The sequence below is a fragment of the Cydia splendana genome, chromosome 21 (assembly GCF_910591565.1).
Source record: "Cydia splendana chromosome 21, ilCydSple1.2, whole genome shotgun sequence".
NCBI classification, from domain to species: Eukaryota; Metazoa; Arthropoda; class Insecta; order Lepidoptera; family Tortricidae; genus Cydia; species Cydia splendana.
Window position 1 is genome coordinate 2971356 of NC_085980.1, and position 24654 is coordinate 2996009.

At 38.3% G+C, this 24654-nt stretch overlaps 1 protein-coding gene across 1 annotated transcript in view; it reads right to left on the reverse strand.

Moving 5' to 3' along the window:
• Positions 1-391: 391 nt before the first annotated feature.
• Positions 392-24654, reverse strand: part of LOC134801131 (facilitated trehalose transporter Tret1) — a 67604-nt gene continuing 43341 nt past the window's right edge. Inside the window, exons 3-11 of the mRNA XM_063773669.1 lie at positions 13579-13740; positions 12239-12441; positions 10161-10347; positions 8311-8432; positions 7278-7454; positions 6575-6667; positions 4909-5135; positions 4228-4380; positions 392-1385 (exon numbers count right to left, since the gene is read on the reverse strand). Of these exons, the coding sequence (XP_063629739.1) occupies positions 1364-1385; positions 4228-4380; positions 4909-5135; positions 6575-6667; positions 7278-7454; positions 8311-8432; positions 10161-10347; positions 12239-12441; positions 13579-13740 (1346 nt within the window). The 3' untranslated portion in view covers positions 392-1363. The remainder of the gene's footprint in view (positions 1386-4227; positions 4381-4908; positions 5136-6574; positions 6668-7277; positions 7455-8310; positions 8433-10160; positions 10348-12238; positions 12442-13578; positions 13741-24654) is intronic.

The following is a 24654-nucleotide window of genomic DNA, read 5'->3' on the forward strand; positions in this document are numbered from 1 at the left end:
TACAGCCTCGCAAAAAAGAGTAGAAATTAAAAAGTGGCAACACTGTAGTGTCGTCCCTTTCAAATCAATTTATATAAGCGAACGGGACGACACTACAGTGGTGCCACTTTTAAATGTCTACTCTTTTTTGCCAGGCTGTAGCTTCAATCCTTATCGACAATCAACAATGTGGTAAAGTACAGAGGGGCTACCGCGAAAACCGAAATTCGCAATACGGGGATCTTTCTCTTTTACTCCAATGAAGGCGTAATTAGAGTAACAGGGAAAGATGCCCGCAATTTGCGAACTGCGATTTTCGCGGTAATAATTAATAGCTTTTGGTTGAAAACGTCACAAATTATAAAGCATTTGTTTAATTCCAGCAGGGGTTTGAGGAATTAAAAAGAAGTAATGAAATTATAAAATTTATATTCGTCAACGAAATAACATTACCAACAGCTCGAAATTGAAGTAATTAATTATATACATCCAAATATTATAAACAATGTCAAATTCGGGTAGTTTAATATAAAATATTAATATAAATAAAAGCTGACTCCTCCATCGAACTGTCAAATAAAAACTTAAATTTAACATTATTATTTATAATTTATAAATTAAGTATAACTTACTATACTCGCATGAGTAAAAATCCCTTCAAAATATTGGTACCTTACCTACAAAAAAATCACGGGGAAATGGCACTGGGTCTTTGAAATTTAAAAAAAGTTTTTGACAGGATTTTTACCCATTATATTGTATTTATTTATATCACAATTCATATACTTAGTCTGACCTCTATTTTTTGTACTCAGCTGTACAGGCACTTAAAAGTAAATTCTTTAAAATATTATATTCTATACGATATAATCTATTCACAATAATTTTAATCGAAATTAAATAATTTACTTAGTATAAAAGTATAAATTCGTACAGAGTTCTTTCAAAAATAATTTAATACATAAATCTTCGTTCTTTTAAAAATAATCATATTGCAGTAAGTTACTAGGTATCGACTGAACTGAAATGTAAGTGAAAATATGCCAGGTCATCAGGACTATTATAATATTGCTAAAAAAATTAATACGTACTCTCATAACAATATTTAAATATAAACTTTATGTTAAACACAACAAAGTAGCTTTTACTAAAACGGCGAAGTCGAATACTTCGCAAACATACCTATATGGTAAATCACTAGGAGAGCTACCAGCTTAACTCTGCTGCTGAAGAAATAGGAACTAGTTGTTTTGTCACAGGGTTAGAAGTATATTTGCGTTGTTTTGTCAGTTTGCTAACCGCAAATATAAGTTGGCGCTTTTTGTGGTGTTGCCACTCGTCGGTGGGTACCTAGTTGTGGCTTGAGTTGTTCCGTTGAATTAGGCTACGCCTTTCCTTTTGATGGCCTGAAAAAATATTAAAATGTTAATTACATTATTGACTGTAATAATGAGGTTTATGAGGTGAAACAACTTATTCTTCTCACTCGTTGTCATAGTTACGTTCACATGGTCCACTCTTAAAATCCTGATTTGCCTATTTACCAAACGTGCAATTTTGTAGTAGAAGCCCTGTTGTCCCCTGGACAACTCGGCAGGATGACAACAAGAAGGTACGTGGTTGATCCACCCAATTACAATTTATTTATTGCTCTAAGACTTGCATAAAATAAATACAGATTTCGCAAAACTCCCAAGGCAAGTTATTTGTTCGTGTCTATAATTCTACATCCTTTATAAACTAAGAGCTACCCTAAGAAAATGGAATCTGATAATGAGAGTCATGCAACTAATCTAGTCAGTTTGCTATACTAATTACCTACCATTTACCTGATAGGCCATCACCTGACTTGGCAGTAAAGTATTGGCACGACGAATAATCAGTCAGTTACATAATTGTCTAACATTATAATAAGCAGGGCCCAGTTTTATAAAGTTACAAGTTACAGGTTACAAGAGTACAGGCTACAGGCACCTGTAATGCACTGTGAACGGCTACAGGTGTTTTATAAATACACATAGATAATTACAGTTGTAAAGAACCACGGTCAATCTCGATTACATGTGAAATCTACAGGTGTGAAGGACATCACTATTTAAAAAAAAACGTCTGTCATAGATACTCTGTGCTCTACTCACGCTCTACTAAATGCTGTGTTATTGTTTGTTGTAAAATATTAATTATTGGAAAAATGCCCAGAAAAGAAGGAAAAATCGAGTGGTTGAGAGCGGTGTTCGATGCCAAGGATATACTTTTCGGGCCGTTTTCAGATTCAGATTAAGTTAGATTTCATGAAATATTTACCTAATAAGTAAATAAATACTGTTTCACATTACATTATAAAATTATCGTTTCGATAGCGGCTCAAAGTTAAGTACGCTGTGTATCGAAAATGATGAATAGTACACTTTACCATAATGTGAATTGTGAATGCACTATACTTAAATAAAGAGACGAATGCTAATAAATCAACGACAAATATCGGCACCAATCCCTTTCCGTTTCCTAGTAGATAAAATAAAACGATATCATCAATAAAATCAATATCAAACATATTGTCACTTTATTTCCTATTTACTATATACTTCAGATACATTAACAAAAACTGATAAGGTCAGTGCATGGAAAAGTATGCATGCCCTGGCAAAATCGTTCGCGTTGGTGAGTAACAATAAAGAGTAAAGTTTAAAATCGCTCAGAAAACGAATAATTTTAATTAAAACTTAAGAATTACAGGACTCAAGACGTATGTCAGTTTTTGTTACAAGTGTACCAATCTACACTTGTAATTTACAATATTTTTATAAAACGCTTGTTCGATTATGAGTTTAAAACTATTAAACTCCCATATTTTCGTCTATGGTTGAGCTACAGGCACTTGTACCTGTAACCTGTAAAATTGTAACACAGTACTTTTATAAAACGCAAATTGTAAAAAACGGAGCAAGTGTTGCCAGTAAACGCCTGTACACTTGTAACTTGTAACTTTATAAAACTGGGCCCAGGTGTTATTTTGCAGGATTCAAAGGAGCTTAAATATTATAATTTGTTTAAGATTTCGCTAAATTACAACTACCGAAAGGGTTATACTATGCAGTTTATGTTGCCATGCACGCTATGAAATAAGCAAATAAAATATAGGTAACGAACCACCACCAATAATATAAATCTTGACACGTTTATCGCTTCTCTACGAGGCATCCTGAGTGGATGCTGGAGATGTGAACGCGCAGCTTTTGTCAAGCCAGCCGACTGGTACAAATTATTTAATTAATAGGTGGGCGAATCAACTTTTAGACCGACACTTTTCACGTCCCTGGCGTTACCAAAAATGTCTCTTGCGTTCCCAGAAATGTCTCTTGAGTTACCAAGAAATCAAGTTACCAATTTCATATAATTTGTCTAAATTGTAGTAAGTATATAAAAGAGCAACGTATACCATAAAATCGATTGAAATTTAAATGTCGTGCACAGATTAGTATCGGTCTAATGAGTACCTACTATTGATTTTACTAGAAGAAATCATGTGCCCCAAGCTTAGCACATTTAGTAACTGGAGATGTCATCGCTGTCATTTTCTTTACGAAACAGTCTGCCGGTTTTAGCGGGGGAGGGGACGTCAAATGTATTGCTATTTCTACATGATTTGTACGTAACGTACAAATAGCCATTCAGTCCATACAAAAGTTTGCACAATTGTGCAAGTTTTTGGCAGAGGGGTAAGCTCTTAATGGCCTCTTAATGCGTTATAACCGCCGAAATGTCATTTGCTTTAATATTTTGAATGACTCAATTTGGATGGATTAAGCCTAGCTAGGGGGCCTAGCCAACATGACAACCGTACATCGACCAACTCACTTCCTACAAATCTGTTCCCAGTCCACAATAACTTAGATCTCTTTAAATCAAGAATCTTTTAGGTAAGCATGCTTCAACCTAGACTGGCTCGGCGTTGCATCGGCACTTACTATCCGGTGGGATTGTGGTCAAATGCTTACCTTTTTCCAATAAAATAAAAATAGGTATATCGGGATGACAGTTTGAATAGTCAGTTTTTTTTTATCAACGATTTTCATCATGGCTAGGCCTGAGGGCCTACCGCGAACCACGTTCGACGTGTTGCCTGCCTGTCACACTTACGTACGACTTTACAAGTGCGACAGAGAGGCAACACGTCGAACGTGGTTCGCGGTAGGCCCTCTGATCTGATCAACGTCCGACAGTAGATTTCGCCTGATGATCACTTACTTTCCAGAGAGCATCTCCTGAATCTCGGCGAAGCTCTTGCCCTTGGTCTCCGGCACAAGGAACAGCGTGAAGAAGAACGCGATGATGCAGCACACGCCAAAGATCCAGAAGGCCACGTACATGCCCAGAACCTCCGAGATTGGCCCGAAGTACCTGCAAGTCACCAGTCACATTTATCGCCACATGTTAGAGTTAAAGATAGTATAAGATTATCCACCCAATTATACAACGATTTATACAATGTCCTAATACAATAGATCAAGATCAAATGTGACAGCTTAGTACGCAAAAATGGTTGTTGCAATTGTAAAATGTCCCGGCAATTTGCTACGGCTTATGGGTGCCTGGGCTCCGCTTGACAACTAATCCCAAGAGACGTAGGCACTAGTTTTTACGAAAGCGTCTGCCATCTGACCTTCCAACCCAGAGGGGAAACTAGGCCTTATTGGGATTAGTCCGGTTTCCTCCCGATGTTTTCCTTCACCGATAAAATGTTATATTGTGAGTGAAAATTTACAACAGACAGGACCAATTCCGAAAAAAATTCAATGCATTCTTCTATGCCGTGTATATGTTAGGAGACCTATAATTCCGAGTATTTGAATGCCCCGCCTTATGGCAATGGCTTTCCTTATCTCTTCACATGTGTCTCTTAATACGGTTTCCCTAGCTAGAACCTACCTAGTGACCAAGAAGGACAACGTCCAGCAGAAAGCGGTGGCGATGGGCGCGGCCTGTGCCTTCACTTCGATGGGGAAGAGCTCGCTCATCACCGCCCACGGCAGCGGGCCCAGGCCCACGCAGTACGTCACGATGAACACCACCAGCGACAGGATGGGGAGGAAGCCGATGCTGGCCACCACGGGGCTGTCCAGGTCATCCAGGAGGAAGAACATGCCGAGGAGGACCTGGAAGTTCAAACATTGGGTTTAAAGGTTGCCAAAGTGGACCCAGAGCGCCTATAAGATGCAGGAAAACGCTTTAAGATGAGGAGGAGGATTCAAATAATTGTAACCAAAACAGTTGCCATTTGATTTTAAAAAATCTGATATTGTTTACAAAGGATCTTGTCTAGGCTTGATTATACAAAACGGTGGCACAGTCGAGGTCACAAACTTCTTTAACCTTTTAAAACCGCATTATATAATACATACAAAATTTCGCCGCGGTCTGATAACCCTTCGAGTGGCATTGTCCTCCTCGAGGTCTCTACGGTAAGTGGCGGTGGCCGCGAGACGGACAGACATAACAAGCCGGTTGAGTGGCGCAGCCATTTTGGAAAAATATACGTCAAGTGGCGGCGCCTCAACGGGTGATCATCGCGAATTTGGCGCGTGTTAGAAATATGACCGTTTTCCAAAAAAAATTTATGAATGATATATATAAACTATATATCACTGAATTCGGCATAAAATGGGTTATTTGATTGTATACCAATGAATTCTATTCTATTTATGTGAATTATGTTAGACTTGTTCTAATCTCATATTACCAATTTTTTTCTACTTTCATGTAAAAATACGTATAATTACGAAATAAAACAATTTATTGTAGAAAAAGCAGTCTTTATGACAAAACAATACATTTAACACGATTCACACAGTTTATTTCACTTTTTATCAGTGCGTATTCCGTTTGAATGTTCGCGGCTCGACGACGGTCGGCGCGTAATGGGCGAGGTGGGGCAGGAACATCACGTCATTTCTAACAAACTTTGTTTTACGCGGGAATTCGACCGTTAGGGAATACCATCCTTGTTTATTGACGAATGCATCTTGCAAGAGTGAGCAAGCAAGGCATAGTTTTAACGGTTTTATTTTAGGCGCGAAATGCAGCGTCGCACAGATGCCTCGAGACGGTCTCTGCCAATTACGGGCTTGTTATGACCGAACCTTCTCGCGGCCTCTGCCACGCAGAGGCATATTTAAAAAAATGGCCGCGCCATTTGTCCTACCGTTCAACCGGAGGTGCTGCCACCCGAAATAAGACAAAACTTCGTATAACTTCGTACCGCCAGCGACAAGAGCGCGCACAATGAAAAATTCTATGGCGGTTAAAAGGTTAAAAAATATATTTACACGACCATTGTCAGTGGCTTAAAGGAGTGTACCTAAATATATGTATTTTTGGAACGTTGGCCTGTAGAGTGGTTTCTGAACTAATGTACCATTGTAACTTTCTTAACTGCATTGGAACATGCCTCAGGGTACCACCCTGATATTCCATCTATCCAATATCTTGGTCCAATGTCATTGTGTCTCACTCTCTCGTTAAGCAAAATGTGAGACAAAATACACATTGGACAAACAAATTGGTGGAATACTAGCCTCAGTTGAAAAGAACTTACCAAACCAATGGTGGTACCGCACGCAGAGAACAGGAGTAGCATGCGTCGCCCCAGCCGGTCCACGACGAACGGCGTCACGCACGACGCGCCCACCTGCACAAACAACAAACAAGTCCATATACAAATAATACACACACACAATACACACAGACAGAGAATAATACAGATGTGATGGTTGCGAAGTTTCCAAAAGTTTGGATACGTTCTGGGGAATTAGACAGGAAATGAAGAAAACTTTCATTTTGTAAATGGAAAATTTCGGTCCCCATACAAAAACGTGAGAAGTATCCAAATTTTTCCGGAAATTTTACAGTTTTAGGAACTTTCCAACGGCATAATCAGTAGGTAACACAGTAGCTGTACATAATACACGGACACGAGAAAATACATGGATCTCGGTGTATGAGAGTCACGACCCTCCGGAATAGTCCGCAATGATTTTAGGCTCTACCGGTTGCGCTTGAGGAGTGTCTTTTCAAAATGGCTTATTTTTATAGGGCTATCAACACCCTATAAAAATAAGCCATTTTGAAAAGACACCTCACTTGTACATAGGCATCTTATACCGACTTGCTCACTAATCAAGACGACTTTAATGAGTAATGAGCCCACACAAAATAAAGCGAGGTTTCATCACATAGTTCCCTGTAAGTATTGAGTTTTTAATTTTAACCATATAAAGGTCAATGCTACCAATACAGACCTGCACCGTTCCAATAATGATAGTAGCAATGGAAGAGTCCAGGCCAGAGCCAGCGGCCTCGAAGATGTTGGTCATGTAGAAGAGAACCGCGTTGATGCCGCAGAACTGCTGGAAGAACACCAGCGCGCACGAGATGTAGAACGCCTTGAAGTTGCTGCCTCGGAACACATCGGCGATCTGAAAGCAGATAAAACTATTCTTCAAAATACTGATTGGACTACAAAATAATGAACTTAAACAAGGGCTATTTTACATGTGAAGATCTATTTAAGTTACATACAAGCAATAAAAATAAATCATCAGCAATTATAAAATACAATTGCAAATATCCATTGAATGAAATTATTTAGTACTTAGAGATATACATTTAAATTACCTAAATGACGAATCACACAAAATAAACTATGAACAAAAAACAATAGAATTTCATACGTCGGTAAATGAATAACTCTAATTTCACTTTGACGTCACTGATTCACTGCAAAGATATATGCTACGTCAGTCACCTAAGAGCTCACGATCGTCGCTCTCAATAACTAGTACAACCCCAGTCGCCGTAGCCGAAACCGGCCAGGACAGGATGATGATGATGACAGCTTTGTATTACATTTGGTTGACTGTAGAGTGACGAGCAAAGCGAGGACGACTGATATTTTGGGAAAACGATATCCCTCCAAAAACATTACATGTAAAAAGATGCCTCGCAACGCAGTCTGTGAGCTTTAGTCTGCTATAATGTGTACCGTTGTTTCTAGTGTGCTATTTTTGCCAATCATAGAACGTCTAGTTGTGCAAGGAAGAGTGGGAGGTGTCAGGGCTAGAGGAAGATCGCCAATGAGACGGACCGACCAAATCAAAGCCAGTGTCGGCCACAGTAATAAGCGAATGTTCACGGAAAGCAGCTCTACGGGAGGAATGGCGACATGTCGTTAAACGAGTCGCTCAAAAGTCTACATAATGGCCAAGACCACATGGCTTCGTTACACTCTGTCAAGAGTGTAACGAAAATAAAGAAGATTTTTGCAAAACCTACCGTAGCTGTCTTGGCCATGGACGCGGCTACGTCACTGGCCATCATGTCGAGCTCTGCCTCCACTCCGGAGCGGGACTGGCCGCGGATCGTCATCAGGCAGTTGGCGGCAGCTTCCCGGTCGTCTGCAAACATTGGCACAGAATAAATATAATACAATTCAAGCTGACAATTTATAAATTGTAATAATGTGGTACGTCCCACAATAAAAAAGGAAAAAAATATATTAACATTTATCTTATTTAGGCGCTTTAGTTTACTTATTCAAATTTTAATTCTGAAATTAATGAAATGAAATTTAGGTATTTAGAAGTTGTAGAGTAAGAGATAACATTCAGCGGATGGATAGCCCCCTCCAGACTATGCGCGTGATTCGCAGGCGAAGCCGCGAACGCGAGTGTGGAGTCGATTTCGCTGTCTGCGAAAATCGACTCCACACTCGCGTTCGCGGCTTCGCCCGCGATTCACGCGCATAGTCTGTAGGGGGCTGATTAGAGGCAGTGAATTCATGATGTGTTTTATAAGCCTGCAATAAATTACAGCAATGGTTACGTACATTCCGTCTTTGGAAACTCTGCAACCACACATTGTCACTGCCTAATCGATACATTAGCCTGGAAGGCTCTAAAGAGTTCACAATACTCTTGGTAAGGTAGCAGATGGGCGTCTCCGGCACGAAGAAGAAGAGTACATCGAAGACGGAATTCCAACACCGACATACGCCACGGCGCTGTCCGAGATGACACCTTATTATTACCGTAAACCGGGGTTACTTTGATTTGCGGGTCGACTTTGATAGCAACTTCTCTCCGCTACTAAAGTCCTTGTTTTAACGAGTTGAAAAATAATTTCGCAGCTATTTTTTCTTTATTGGCAACACTGATAGTTGTTTCACCGCGCAGTAAGCGGATGCGAGTGTAATATTATTATTTCGTCTAGAAAAAAAATATTGATGGCGAGTACGCTTTTCTTCCTGGTTTTATTGGTTGAAAAACTTTGACTGTATTTGTGTCAATAATAAATACATGTAATTTTATAGTGTCTTAGGTTAATCCGTGTTTATTCGCGAGTTTATAAAAAAATACCTGAAATCGACAACCTCCACATGCGCACGTAGCCAGGGAATCCATGGGTCGGGGTGTCTTTGATCACTTATACGTGGTGAGATTGATCAAAAGATTAAAGCAACACCATGAATTATTTTGACAGCTTACGATTTTTTTACGTATTTTTTTAATAGTTATATAATAAATAGGTCTCGTTTGAGTCAGTGGAAGAGGTAGAGGTTGTAGAATTGTAAGTTTGTGTGTAGGTAGGAGTTGATTACCAAATTTACTGAACGGAAAAGCTTGCAATTCAAAAATGTGTTGTCTTAGCGATTTGTTATCGCACTTATGCGATGATAAGTTAAATTCCTACGTTATTTATAGTAAATAATCTAATAAGCGCTTAATTTGTATCAATTAGTATGATATCAAAGTAACCCCCACACCTTAAAAATATAAATAACTTAAAAAGTACTTGACCGATTTTATTTTTTTATTTTTTACGGGCTTTTTAGCGGGTCTACTTTAGATTGTCAGCAAAAAAATTAGTGGTTTCAAAGTAACCCCATTCTCAATATAACTTTGATCACGTTGTTTTTATTTATTTCCGAAAAAAATATAAGTCCTATTTTTTTTTTTATTTGGCAGGCAGAAAGAAGAGAAAAAACCGATTATTATATTTTTATTTCATATTTTTACGTATATTTGGATTGTCAAAAAATGGCGCCAAATTCTAAAATTGATCAAAGTAACCCCGGTTTACGGTACATATAACATAAGGTTCCCAATAGTATTGCAGTTACTCACTCTTCGAAAGATAGTAGATGGGCGTCTCAGGCATGAAGAAAAAGAGTATATCGAAGACGGCCACGAAGGCTACGCCGACGTAAGCTACCGCGCTGTAGGAGATGAAGGGGCCGATGCCATACACCAGCAGGAACCCGAGTGTGATGAATGCTTGCAGGAACGAGCCGAGAGCGCCTCTGCTGTCATTCTGTAATAAAAACATTAGACTATTATTCCTCTAGACGGAGTTTAGAGCAATTATTTCATGAAACCGATGCTGCCAAAAATACTGGGGTGCGGGGACGAGGTGAGCGAGTCCCGTGCCGTGATTGGTCTGTTCAAAGACACGGACGTCACACAAAGACACTTTGACTCGAAAATGGTGTAAAACTACCGTATATTTGTGGCAGAGGGGGTAGCGCTACTATGCTCAGTATGGAGGATGTCTTGTCTGTGATAATTATATTATTAGTCGGGTATGATCGCAGAGGCGCGCGCTTGCTTTCACGCCAAGGAAGAGAGTAGCATCTCTGCTGGTCAGAGTGCGCGGCAGCATTATCGGCCATTGCGCGACTTTCGACGGCAACCATAGGTGGGAACGATAGGTCCGATCGCCGTGTCTCGTTCCAACCAAGTTACCGCCGCCGCCGTCGCCGATCGCGCAATGTCGTGGCCAGGCCGTAACACCATAAATATGTTCGCTGAGCGCTTTGACTGGCCCTTGACAAAACACTGGCCAAATAAAGTGACGATTGCTACCTAGTGCCGCTATCTTATTTTATATTCTATATCTTATTTTAATTTTTAAGTATGTAATTTTCTAAATGTAATTTTAAAGATTTTTTTGGTAATGAATATGAATATATGCGTTGTCAGTCTTGAACTAAATATTTTTTATTTTATAGGGAGCATTCGTTACATTTGCTACATGAATTCGTTTTCATCACTTGGTTCCGGGGGATATTAGCGATATAAACACCCGTAATCTATTTGGGTCGCTCGATACAGTGTTATTGTTTGAAATTGACCTGATAATCCTTATCCAGCCAGAAGTTTACTACGCAAAACAACATGTTCATTTATGCAACATATAGTTTCGAGTAGGTACCTATAAGTACATACATAAAGGTGCGCTCAGCTTATATACTTATCTAACGGCCCGATTCGAACTTTAAGATACGTCAATTGAATATTGTCAATACGGCTTCCGGTGACCAGAGGGCTGGCCAATATTTTGCCCAACGGATCAGCATTGCCATCCAGCGGGGCAATGCGGCCAGCCTTCTGGGCACCCTACCGAGCGACTACGACTTAGGTCAAATTTTTATTTATAAGTTTTTATCGTCAATTAATAGATCTAGAAATGATATGGATTAGATATGTCAGTGTCAAATGTGACGTCTCTTCAAACAAAAACTTCACTTTTGACACTGACACATCTAATCCATATCGTTTCTAGATCTATTAATTGACGTATCTTAAAGTTCGAATAGGGCAGTAAGTAGGTTCTCAGAACAAGCTAGTGGTATTCTCTTCTTTCTTTTCATCCTGTTATCATTAGGACTCGAATCTTCCGCTAAACCCGGTCCTGGGCAGTTTGAGTAACTTACAACCACCCTATCCAATTCACCCAACTCATGCTCCACGGAAAGGCGCCAAGTAAATTAAAACTTTTTAAAGTAAATTAAAGTAAATTTATACTTCCAGGGGGTTTAGAACTAGGTTATAATCGAGTAGGGTCCATAAGCAACTCGGGTGAATGCTAGAGCAATTATTTGGAAAAAAAATGACTGTTTTAAATATTGCAGTTCTTACTGTAGCGATTTCAGATCTCAGCGTAGAGAAAGGCCACAGAGGTCGCTGCTGCTATACGAATCAAACCAGCGAACAGAGCGATGGGGCGATTAAACAAGACGGATGACACGAGCAGACTTACCGTAGCGATCTCAGCGCAGTACATGGGCGACACGGTGTACAGAAACGCCCCCACATGAAACGGCCAGCGTAAAAGTAGGCCCCAGAGGTTACTCCTGCTGCTATATGCATCCAGCTAGTGAAGAGAAGGATGAAGTGATTCAGAGAGAGACGGGGGACATTACCGTGGCAATTTCAGCGCAGTACATAGGAGACACGGTGAACAGCATGCCAACACCGACGCCCCACATGAAACGCCCGGCGTAGAGGAAGGACACAGCGGTGGCGGCCGCTATCAGGATCCAGCCAGCGAACAGAGGGATGGATGAGGCGATCAGACTCCATTTGCGACCGACGCGGGCTGCCAGGGGGCCGCCGATGAACGGGCCTGGAATAAATAGAATGATCTCATCATGTTACTTAATATCAGGATTTTTTTAATCTCTACCCATGTAACTTAGTTTAATTTAAGATTCTAGAGATAGTTCGAAAAGTGCATACATGTTTATGATACTGTCTATCTATTAACAGTATAAGTGTCTTGGCATCCTGCAGCTGTAAACTTATACTGAGTGTTTTTTTGAATAAAGAACAAAGAATCAGCAGGTGCCTGTATAAATCTGTCCCATTGCTGGGCATAGGCCTTCGCCCACAAGAGGGCTTAGACCAGACTCTACGCTAGACTCAGTTGCGTTAGGGACTTCACATAGTATATAATAGTAGGTAATACACCTTTGATGTTTTCCTTGTTCGAAAAGTAATGAGAGTTTTTGAAAATGAGTTTACAAGTTTTGAAAGGGTCGGCAACGTGCATGTAACACCCCTGGAGTAGCAGGTGTCAATAGGCTACGATGATGGCTTACCATAAAAAAAGGTTCAATTACTGGATTACAGTAATTGAACCTTTTTTTATGTTATTATTAGTATTTTTTTTTATGCGTTCCTCTAAAGTCCATGAGTGTAGATTAGATAATATATATATATCTAAATAATTAAGCATCTGTCAAACAATAATAAAGGCAGCTATTCGATAACAATAATAATAGCAGATCAAAACAACTGGACAGCCTTGAGAAACACCTGACATTAGGTATGTGATTTACATTTTCGGTGCATCCACACAACACGTGCTCATTTAAATTACCTACTTCGCGTTGCCATACGGTAGGTTTTCCCCAGGCATGGTATCATTTTTGCTCCTTTGTCAGGAATGCGGGAGACTAGTCGGCGCGACAGGGAAGAGTCCGTCAGATTCATAGGATGTCAGTCAGATTCCGAGTTACTCACCTAGTATGGCCTCAAGGGTGAGGATAGAACCGATCCATCTTTCGCAGCATAGGTGATAAGGCCACCTAGTATAGCCCTCAGGGTGAGTATAGATGATAGGCAGGCAGGGGAGAATTCGTCAGATTCCGAGTTACTCATCTAGTATAGCCCCAAAGGGTGAGGATGAAGCCAATCTATGCTTCTTCGTTAGAGTTGATAGGCAGGCAGGGGAGAATCCGTCAGATTCCGAGTTACTCACCTAATATAGCTCCAAGGGTGAGGATGGAACCGATCCATGCTTCTTCGTTAGAGGTGATGGGGGCGGGCAGCGGGGAGTCCGTCAGATTGGCATCTTTCAGCTTTATGTTGACGGGAGACGTCCATCCCATGGAGTAACCCGTTGAGGCGATCGCTATGTTTGCTGTAAAAGATTTAGGATTTTAGCTTTTAGAAATTGATCAACTACTTAATAACGTTTCTTAAGTACCACTTTGTCGCTTACCATAAGGACGCTCTGACAGGTTATTCGTATATGAAGATACAAGCAAATCCGTCCTCATGTAAGCGACAATGTGGTACCTTTTACTTGAAAACGTCACATTCAACGGTGTAACATCCTTAACATTCCTAACATAGAAACAGAAATTGTGTGAAATTTTACGGACCCCAGTGCATTGAAATTTGGTTGCAGGGGGGTCAGTTATCTCTGCAGCTGGCTGTAGGTACATCCTAAAAGTGCCTAGGTAGAGTGCTAAATTCTCTGTCCATGAAAAAAAAAAGCCTTTTCAAGGGCACCTTAGGTTTTTGTGGAGGATCATTCGCTTTAAAATGCTGTTTTGCCATTTGATGACACACTGCACTAACTAAATTTGAATATAAGGAAGATATTATTATTCTTTAAATTAAAAACATTACGGTTTAAAATCGCGCATATTGCTCTATAGAGCTACATCACTTTGTTTTTAAATAGGAATGAATATAAATTAATATTTTAGGAACAGTTTATCGTTCAAGTTTAAGAATTACGGCTCTTCTAATGAGTGTAGTAGGGTCAAACAGATCACTGTGTTATGTCTTTCCTGTAGACATACACGAGAGTTAAGGGCTATAAAGGCTAATTTTCTTATTTAACCCTTATCCACATGAAAAGGTCCTCCTTTTATTTAGAGAACTATGATAAAATCATTGCTTACATGCCCACAAGCTGCTAACTATTGCCCACAGGAGAGAAAACTAGTGTGTTCGCGCGAACAGTACATTTTTCTCTCCTGTGGGCAATAGTTAACAGCTTGTGGGCATGTAAGCAATGATTTTATCATAGTTCTCTAAATAAAAGGAGGACCTTTTCATGTGGATAAGGGTTAAATAAGAAAATTAGCCTTTATAGCCCTTAACTCTCGTGTATGTCTACAGGAAAGACATAACACAGTGATCTGTTTGACCCAGTACCTGTAGTCATTACAGGCCCACAGCTACAGTAAATGTGTTGACATTCCCAGTCGCCGTTTGAACTGGCGTTTCTAATGAGACCCAACCCTCGTGTTTACGAAAACTACGGTAAATAACACGTATAAAACAACGTAGTAGGAAAGTCGCTGACCTGTAGCGATCAGTGAGAAACAAGTACCTACGTATCTATAATAAAATTCTAGGTTTATCCACAGACTAAATAATAGTACCTACTGCCGTACAGAAAGGAAATTTCCTACAAAACCGAAGTTTGACAAATTGATAGCGGTTCAGGGTCGAATCATGCTGTCCCTTTCTAATATATCTATCACTATCCCTTTCGGCTATTTAATGTTGTCAAAATTCAACCCATTATCTTATCTGTGGTCGTGCACGCAAAGGGACGTCAAGTTGTGTCAACCCTAATAATTGGTCGGAGCAATGCTGAGCCGAGCGGACCCGAGTTTGGCCGAAGTCAGGAGTTTCGCACCCCTGGTTTATCACAGGCGGTACTGTTCAATGAAAAATTATAGGTACGGTAGTCAAAGAATTTCTGAACTATTTCGTACCTTTTCACAGTGATAATCAATATGAAAGTCGGTAGATACCTCACACTATTGTCACTGTGACAAAGTAAAAAATAGGTCGGAAAATAAATTCTTTGACTGTACCTACGATACGACTAAATAAAGTAACATAAAATAGTTTATTTTTATCTCAGCGACCTGGTGATCTACTCGATCATAAGTTGAGGTAATGATCCTACAATGGATCCCGAAGAACTATTCTAAGTTTAAAAATGGCAACTTGATTTGTTTATGTTAGCGTGATAAGTCTAATATCTTGCCGTTGTCTCATGTGTGCATCAACATACGCAAAATATAAGTAAGAACAGATACTATTTACTTTAACATTTCTAAGCACATTTGGAGCTTACTAGCTATTTTTGACCCGTAAACGCAGCGTTTCAGCTTGGGCAAAAACGCTATCGTATGTTCGGATGTTCTCCTCTGCAGTTCGCATTTTTCAACCGATTCTCTTAAAATTTTGGGAGTATGTTCGCAAATATTTTTTTTGTCGTTTCGTTTCGAAAACGTTCAAAATGGGCGAAATTGGCATAAAGGACTTAACCGCATGGCATTTAAGACTATTGTGAGTTCGCTGTGTTAATTAATCAAAGACTTCTTTGATATAAATACAATTTTTTTATTTACTTTTATTTATCGCAATCGTCTACAGCTCACTGAGCCACTCACTATGAGTTGTTGTCTTCATTCCTCGTTTTAACAAAGTTTTAATTAAATACACGAGTTCATTCCCGTGCCCATAAACCCCGGGGTATGATCATCAAGTTGTTATTCTTTAACTTCGAATATACCTTTGGTCGAGCCGACGCGTGGTTGTATGATTGCCCTGTCGCTATTATAGATTAGTTGGATCGTCCTGTCTGTCAGTACAGTCAGCAACGAATATGAAAAATAAACATTAATTCTATAGACTGCCTGCGATTTCGTCTGTATGGTATGATGATGATTACTACTATCCTATGCCCTTCCCTGGGCCCCAAGCTATCTCTATACCAAATTTAATCTAAATCTGTTCAGCGGTATAAGCGTGAAAAGGAGAACAGACAGACAGATAGAGTTCCTTTTGCATTTATTATTATAATATAAGTAGGGATAAAGTGGTCACAAAAACCTCGGATCGTAGTCTGTCGTTAAGTGTTCATCGCGAAATATAAATAAGTAGATAGGTACTCAGCTTTCTAACGACCGATCACAAAAATAATGATCATATTATCACAGATATAGATGCATCTAATACTACACTAAAAAAAAAATAAGCCGTACTCATAATAACGTGTTCAAGAAACGTCTTTTTATCGATTAAGGTACTTGTTTTTTTATTTGACCTTTCGCATTTGACACTGGCCAGTAATAAAATAGCTATAAACAGTCTAAATCGAATACAACGAGAACAAAAACTTGCATAACTTAAGAGGAAGGAACGCCATTTCGCAAAAATAGGTAAGTGGCATTTGTTTGCGAATTGGGGACTCGCGTACAATTTTTCACGATGTTTTCCTTGAACGTTAATATTTAAAGATTATGTATTTGGTGTCGTTAAGTTCGGTTTTTAGGGTTCCGTACCCAAAGGGTAAAACGGGACCCTATTACTAAGACTTCGCTGTCCGTCCGTCCGTCCGTCCGTCCGTCTGTCACCAGGCTGTATCTTACGAACCGTGATAGCTAGACAGTTGAAATTTTCACAGATGATGTATTTCTGTTGCCGCTATAACAACAAATACAAAAACAGAATAAAATAAAGATTTAAATGGGGCTCCCATACAACAAACGTGATTTTTGACCAAAGTTAAGCAACGTCGGGAGTGGTCAGTACTTGGATGGGTGACCGTTTTTTTTTGCTTTTTTTTTTTGTTTTTTTTTTATATGGTACGGAACCCTTCGTGCGCGAGTCCGACTCGCACTTGCCCGATTTTTTTTTTCATAAGTTAATTGGTGTTTAAAAGTAGAGTCAGCATCAGAAGTAGACAGACAATGCGTCAAAAGTATGTGCGGTCACGTCTGAAAATATCGATCCGGACAAAGTGACAAAAATATGTATACACCATACCTTAATATCTGGGCAATAAGGTCGTGTATAGACGCTCCATTTTTATTTCGTTTAGCACTTTTTTCGTTTCGATATTTTCAGACGTACCATTCTTTGATAGTTTAACCGATACTTTTGAACATGAACTGTTGAAATATATCTTTTTTTTTTATAAATGTGATAGTCAGCAAACGAGCAGACGAGCCGCCTGATGGACTTAGTTATTTAGTTGTAATATTTATTTAGGTTACACATACATATACACAATACACACACACACACACACACACACACACGCATACACACATACATATATTTATAAATTCTTTGTAATTTTATTAGAGTTAGACCAAGACAAGTCTGCAACGATTTTGATAGCACACGCAGTGCAAGTGTTATTTTAAACTTCTATGAAATTATGACGAATAAACGACACTTGCAATGCCTGTGCCATCAAAATCGGTGCAGACTTCTCTTGGTCTAACTCTGGTTTATTTTCCAAGCCATATCTCGCAGTTTCGTCACGTCATGTTAACTCATGTCATACAGAAGCAGAACGGTCTATCTAAAAATAACCACAATGGCGAATGCGATTGTTGTAAACGCGACTGCGATTCAGATCGTACGGCCGTTTATCAATTATGTTTGGAGGTGGATAATTTAAACCGGAACCGGTGAACGTTACATGTAAACACGTACAATCGTACATACCCTCCCGAGTCCCGTTGTCTTTTTCAAAGTACATATAAAACAAACAATTATAAACCTTATTCATAACCAAAGGCATCGTAGCCTCCCGAAAGAAAAATAAAGTTCTGACGCAATAACCTTGAAATTTCGAATTTTAATTCATTGTGTCGGGGACTTAGGAGGGTAAAGCGTCCATATATTAATACTAGCGACCCACTCTGGCTTCGCATGGGTTACCTACATAAAACCTGACAAATTATGCACCTAAACCTTCATCAAGAATCACTTTATTGATAGGTGAAAACCGCAGGAAAATCCGTTCAGTAGTTTTTGAGTTGACATGATATTTACGTTACATACGAGTATATTACTACCGGTACATATATTTACGGTACTAGTTATGTTGTTATAAATTGTCATGCAAAGAAAATAGAGCGAGTATAGTTTAAGTATATTTGTATGTCATGTTCTTTTTCATAATGGTGAGCAATAAAGAATATTTATTGTATTGTATTAGTTAAAATAATATCTTATCCTGTTATGCCGATTGTGCTTAAATGCCACAATTCTACCTGAGAATTATTGCTTAAAAGAGAAAATCATTCTATCTTTACCACATATCATAAAACGAGTACCTACTTATATTACCTATAAGTTATGCAAGGCAAAAACAGTTAATGAACATGTTTATGTAAGTACCTACTCGTACCTACTAGCCGACCAGAATAAATGCGAAACATACCTATACTAACTTTTTAAAGTACCTATGCGCAGTCGGCTAAACAGAGGTAGTTGAAACTATGTCATTGATAAGTCAATTTATCATTTAATTAAATAAAGTAAAAGTTAAATCTCATCGTCCGCAATATGTAACAGTTAAATATTGACAAAGACTTCACGAATATTTTTACAGGGATTATAACGTTATTACTATACTCATAATGTGATTAAATTTAGTTTTGTTACCAGACATTGAGCAAATAAAGCATTATAATTGTTTTCTTAGTCTTTTCTTTATTTAAAATATATTAGTTTTAGATAAAGTTACGTTTCGTCTACGAAATTACTATTAGAAAGACCAAGTTCACGTGCTTCTTTTACGGTTACTATGTGGTAAGAAAAGGGATTTAAAGTAAAGTTAGGTGCAAAAATTACCCAATAGTATACAATTATAACAACTACATAAGTAGACTATGACGAAGTTGATAAATATCGATCAAAGTTAAATGTACATAATTAATACATAATAGCATTCCTTAAAATTTGCTAAAAATCCACCTTACAAATAATGTACTTGACATTTACCGTTTTTTTAGTAATTTGACCCCTGAATCTGGAATATTTGACGTTTTCATGTAGGAATGGTACGTTTTTACCTCCGAAAAACCGGGTTAAAAAAATCTGTCAATGAATGGCGGGAATACGATATAAACATATCTGTAATTCAAGCCATACATTGACAGATTTTTCCGCCATCCACAATAAGGGCTGACTTAGACGGCGAGCGAACTCGCATGCGATTTTAGTTACATTGCGGACTGTTAGTTACGTCCAATTCAATCGACCGATCAAAAACCGCGATGTAATGAAACTCGCATGCGAGTTCTCCCATAGGTTATATAGGGCTTAAGGATAGCATCAGGCCTATTCGGATTTCGAGATAATCACAAGATCTTGAGACGATTTAGAGATCAACTAGATCTACATTAGATATCGACTAGATGTGACTTGGATATCTAAGTCATAACTTGTCGAGATCGTTCAAGCGGACCTCCAGAATCGCGGAAACGTCAAATTTGACATATCTATCTTACAAATATCTTTAAATTATCCGTATCGTAACTAGTTGAAGTCTAGTAGAAATCTAATTAATTTTCCGAATCGAGCCGCATGAGTTTACAGCCCGTAAACTCGATCATGCTACCGCAGCACGAAAGTGCAGGGAACTCTGACTTTGAACCGCCGCGCCGCGCCGGCGCAGGTGAAGTTCAATGCCGCGCAGCGCGTGCGCCGGTTGCTATAGTTTGAATAATCTCAGGTGAATTTTTCGAGTTCGGGTGCTAATCCGTTAAACAAAAGCCTTTGTTTCTTTTAAGAGCGGTCTACAGCCACGTGCCAAAGCAACCATGTCGTTTAAAAAGCAACTATCGTGATAGTATTAAGGTTCAAATTCATATGACAGCTTGTTCAGAGAACAATTAGGGTGGTCTTGTTTTTAGAGATAGCAAAAACGTGTTATCTCCGAATGAGTTGATTCAAGAATTTGAACCATATAATTAGAATGGTAAATTTGCTTTTTAAATGGGTTTATTCCCGTTACTTACGTCGGGGCTATTAGCAGTAAGCATTGTAACCACTGCATAAAGGAAACAATATCTTTTGTTTAACAGATTAGGGTCCGAGCCCGAAAAATTCACCTGAGATTATTCAAACTATAACGATTACACTCGCGCTCTGACCTATCCTCTAAAATTTTGATGGTGAACGGATAATCCCAAAAAATCTTAAGTTCCTTTACCTATATCGCAATAAAATCGTCAGGTGACAATAAAAACTCAATAATTACTGCCAAAAGTTTAGAGCTATATTGAACCAAAATAAGATTGATTTTTGATTAATTATTTTTTTTGCATTTTGTGAGTTTTGGTCACCTGAAAAATACTATAAATTAAATAGCCTGACTTTATCAATCATTTTCTACATTTGCGTTTGTTAGAAAGAGGTTAGCTAAGTTTTATGAATAATAGCAAGTATTTGTTGATTCAGTGTAGGTGAAGTCCAATGGCGATCGGCGCGTGCGCCGGAAGTTGGCGATTACACTCGCGATCTGTTTGTGGCCACGCAACGTGACAGCACGGAAACTATCGCATATAACACAATACATTACATATGTGTTGATTTTAAAAACTTTTTTCGTAAAAAATATATGTTAAGGGTTTGTAGGACTCCTATTTTAAGATAAATAAATAATTAATTCCTGTAAAATTAAAACGTATTATATTTATTCTGACATTCAAAGAATATATCCGTCCACGGCGGGAAGAAGTTGATAACTCGCGGGAAAAAAAATAAGAAATTTGAACCTTATGTAATTTTATTTTAAGTTCAAATTTCTTCGTTAGAATATCGCGAGTTATCAACTTCTGCCGCCGTGTACGTATATTACATAAGACAGTTAAAGTGACACCCAGGTATATCATTGACTTAGCGGCCTGCTTTCGCAGGCGCAGCCAACCATAAAAGGGTTCGCCACATCAGCCTCCCCCAGACCTTTAGGGTCGATAACGTAAAGGGAACCGAACCTGACGACCAGAGCGGTCTTCCTAGGTTCGGCGGCGGGAGGAGCATTTATATGGTTTAGAGCGGCAATATTTTTGTTTGGTCTAAAACAAATGACGGTTGTACCAAGCCAACGAATTATAAGCAAGATTTATATTGTAATAGGTACAGTATGGCAGTATTAGCTTTAATTCTCCGAGTTACATGAAAACGATAAAACGCTTACAAACCTAATCTACAGATAACCACCACCCGCGCAGTTAATAACATATTATATTAATCTGCTGTTGTAAAACAGATGTGATAATGAACACTCATGAAATAAAGATTACTGTATCCATTTAGTATGCGTACTGCTGAATTATAATTTTTAAGGTTGACTGGTAGAGAATGCCTTATGGCATTAAGTCCGCCTTTCGTACTATAAGGTTTTTCTTTTGTGCAATAAAGATTAAATAAGTAAATAAATAAATAATATTCAGAGGCAGACATTGACTAAGAATAAAAAAATATACAAATTTTACAAAAGACTAACATGACTGACATCATTTAAAAATATATTTTGATGTCACAAAGTAAGCTCGAATCGGCCCCTTTGCCTCTAGTAAGTTTAGGGTCAACCGCTGGTCTAACACATTTAGGGCCAACAACCCGACTGTCGGGTACACTGTTCGTAGCGGCTACGCGCTACATACGGCGAAACCGTGGCTACGCGGTACGAGCGTAACCCGTAGCACTTAGTGGCAATGAATGTGTTAATGTCATGGTTTGGGTCTGTGATTGCTACGGTCTACGGCGTAGCACTTTCATCATAATTAGTAGAGCGTAGAGCGGCTACAATTTATTTTAAGAAATTGATACTTGTAAAGCATTTCTTGAGTTTATATTCTCAATGCTCCAACGCATTTAACACGAAGTCTCATATATGGTAGCTACTTTTATATTTTCTCTAAAATTGTTCTTTTCTTAATAGATATACAGTGTGGAAAGATAAGTCGGGCCCTGGAGGGAAACTACCTTAAATCCTTAAGCTGGCTCATTTTACTTAAAGGAGACATTCCTCTATTTTAAAAAGAAACAAAATTGCATTTAAAGATGTTTCTTTTTTTTCTTCAATTTGGCTTGTCTAAAAAAATGTTGAGTACTAAATATTAGATTTTATGGATACTTTATACGACAGACGAGTGTAAGACCTAATGTTTCTTGGAGAAATGTTCTACTGTATCGACTAGTAGAATAAAATTGCGAGTGTTTATTTTTTGGAATTTTTAGTCGGTTCGAGTCCCGGGCGAGGCAAGCGAGTTTTAGAAAATCTTTGAATGCAGTTTTGTTTCTTTTTAAAAATAAAGGAATGTCTCCTTTAAGTAAAATGAGCCAGCTTAAGGATTTAAGGTAGTTTCCCTCCAGGGCCCGACTTATCTTTCCACACTGTATTATGTTGTAAGAATACCATAATTTCTAATATATAAAACTGATCTCAATGTTTGTCTTCCTGAATGTATAAGTTGAGTTTCAGCTAAGTTTTTACACGTGTTTCTAAATTTAACTATTTACATACACGTGACGATAATGCATGACGTATTACTAGTTAAAACTAGACAGTCAGGAAATACATGCGACATATTCATGACTACCAAATTTACTCAAATATTATACTGTTGATACTGCTTAATATACTTTTAATTTAAATATTTACATTATCACTTTTTGTGTACCGACGCATTAAACTTAAACAAAAGTATGTTTTATCTAAAATATTGTAATGTGATGACGTAGTTAGTACATAGGCAAATATATATAGTTTATTCGTTTTAGATTCTGATTTTTCTAATTATCTATTTTTAGTAATCGTAGTAGTTTTACTTTGACAGTGCTAAGTTCCGACAGGATTTAGAGGAGGAAATATTACTTTTAGGTTTAAAATTCTTTGAATGCAGTTCGTATTGTTTAAAAACAATGCAGTCTTCTTTCAGTAAAATTTCATATCTACAGTGTTTAAAGTATATCCTCTCCATGTGGCAAAGTCGCGGGACGCCCTGTATAAGAAACAACTTTAGAGCATTTAATAACCGGAATCGCCTTTAAGAACTTACCCCTCTGCAGAAAACCTTGTGCAAACTTTTATGTGGACGTTTATTTGGCATGGCTATTTGTACGTCACGTACAAATCATGTACAAATAGCCATACAATTGACGTGCCCCTCTCCCGCAAAAATCGGCAGACTATTTTGTACAGAAAATGACAGCCATGACGTCTCCAGTTACTAAATGCTCAAAAGACGCCCTGTATAAGAAACAACTTTACACCCAACATAGGATTACAATAAGGTGAATACCCTCAGCTAGATTCGTCTATCACTATAGGGGGTAAATTACATGTACAACCAATATCTATTCGGCTTTATCATCAAATATGGCGACCATAAACACGATACGGGAAATCGATTAGATATACCTAATAAATGTAATATTGGCTTATGCCGAAAAACAGCGTAAATACCGATGTTTGACACTGATAAGATATTCAGAATGATGTTTGTTTAATTTAGCAATTTGCGTGACGTCTTTAACATAAATTGGCAATTTAACAATATTAACACTATCTTTAACCATTATAAATCATAATAATCATATCCTAGCCGTTTTCGGCCACAGCGACTGCTGACGTATCGTAAAATGGGGTGAGTTGGGACAAATCCGAAGTTCAAACCTCAATAAAAGTTTATTTTTATATGTGGTACGTTGATTTATGTACTTGAAAAGTGTCTCGGTAGTATGAGCTTTAGTTTTTCAGTTATAATATGTCGTTTCATTTCACAGATTCAACGATAAACACAAAATAGTAGTAAATCCCAGCTCACCCCGACACAATATTACTATTAGCTTGACTTCTCAAGAGAATAAAGTATTTACGTAACAATGTGATAACTCTCTAAATAGTCTAAAAATACAATCTCATTCCCCTAACATCCCTCCTCACCCCATTCATAACTCAACTGCCCTCGTAATCCCTACTCGCCCCATTGTACAGTGGCCAAATTATGCAGCAAACATTATTAACAATACTATTAAGCAAGGCGACTTGAGGGCTGGCCACTATTTCACACAGCAAATAAAGCCCCATAGACGGATCAAGAAATTGCATGCGATTTTCGTTACATTGCGGTATTTGGTCGATTAACTGAATTCATTGTACTCTGTAGTTAGCGATATATCGAATAGTGATTATACCGTGTTGTATCGAATAGTGAGTATGTATCGAATAGTGATGTGAACCATCTAAATTCTTGAACCAATCGCCATT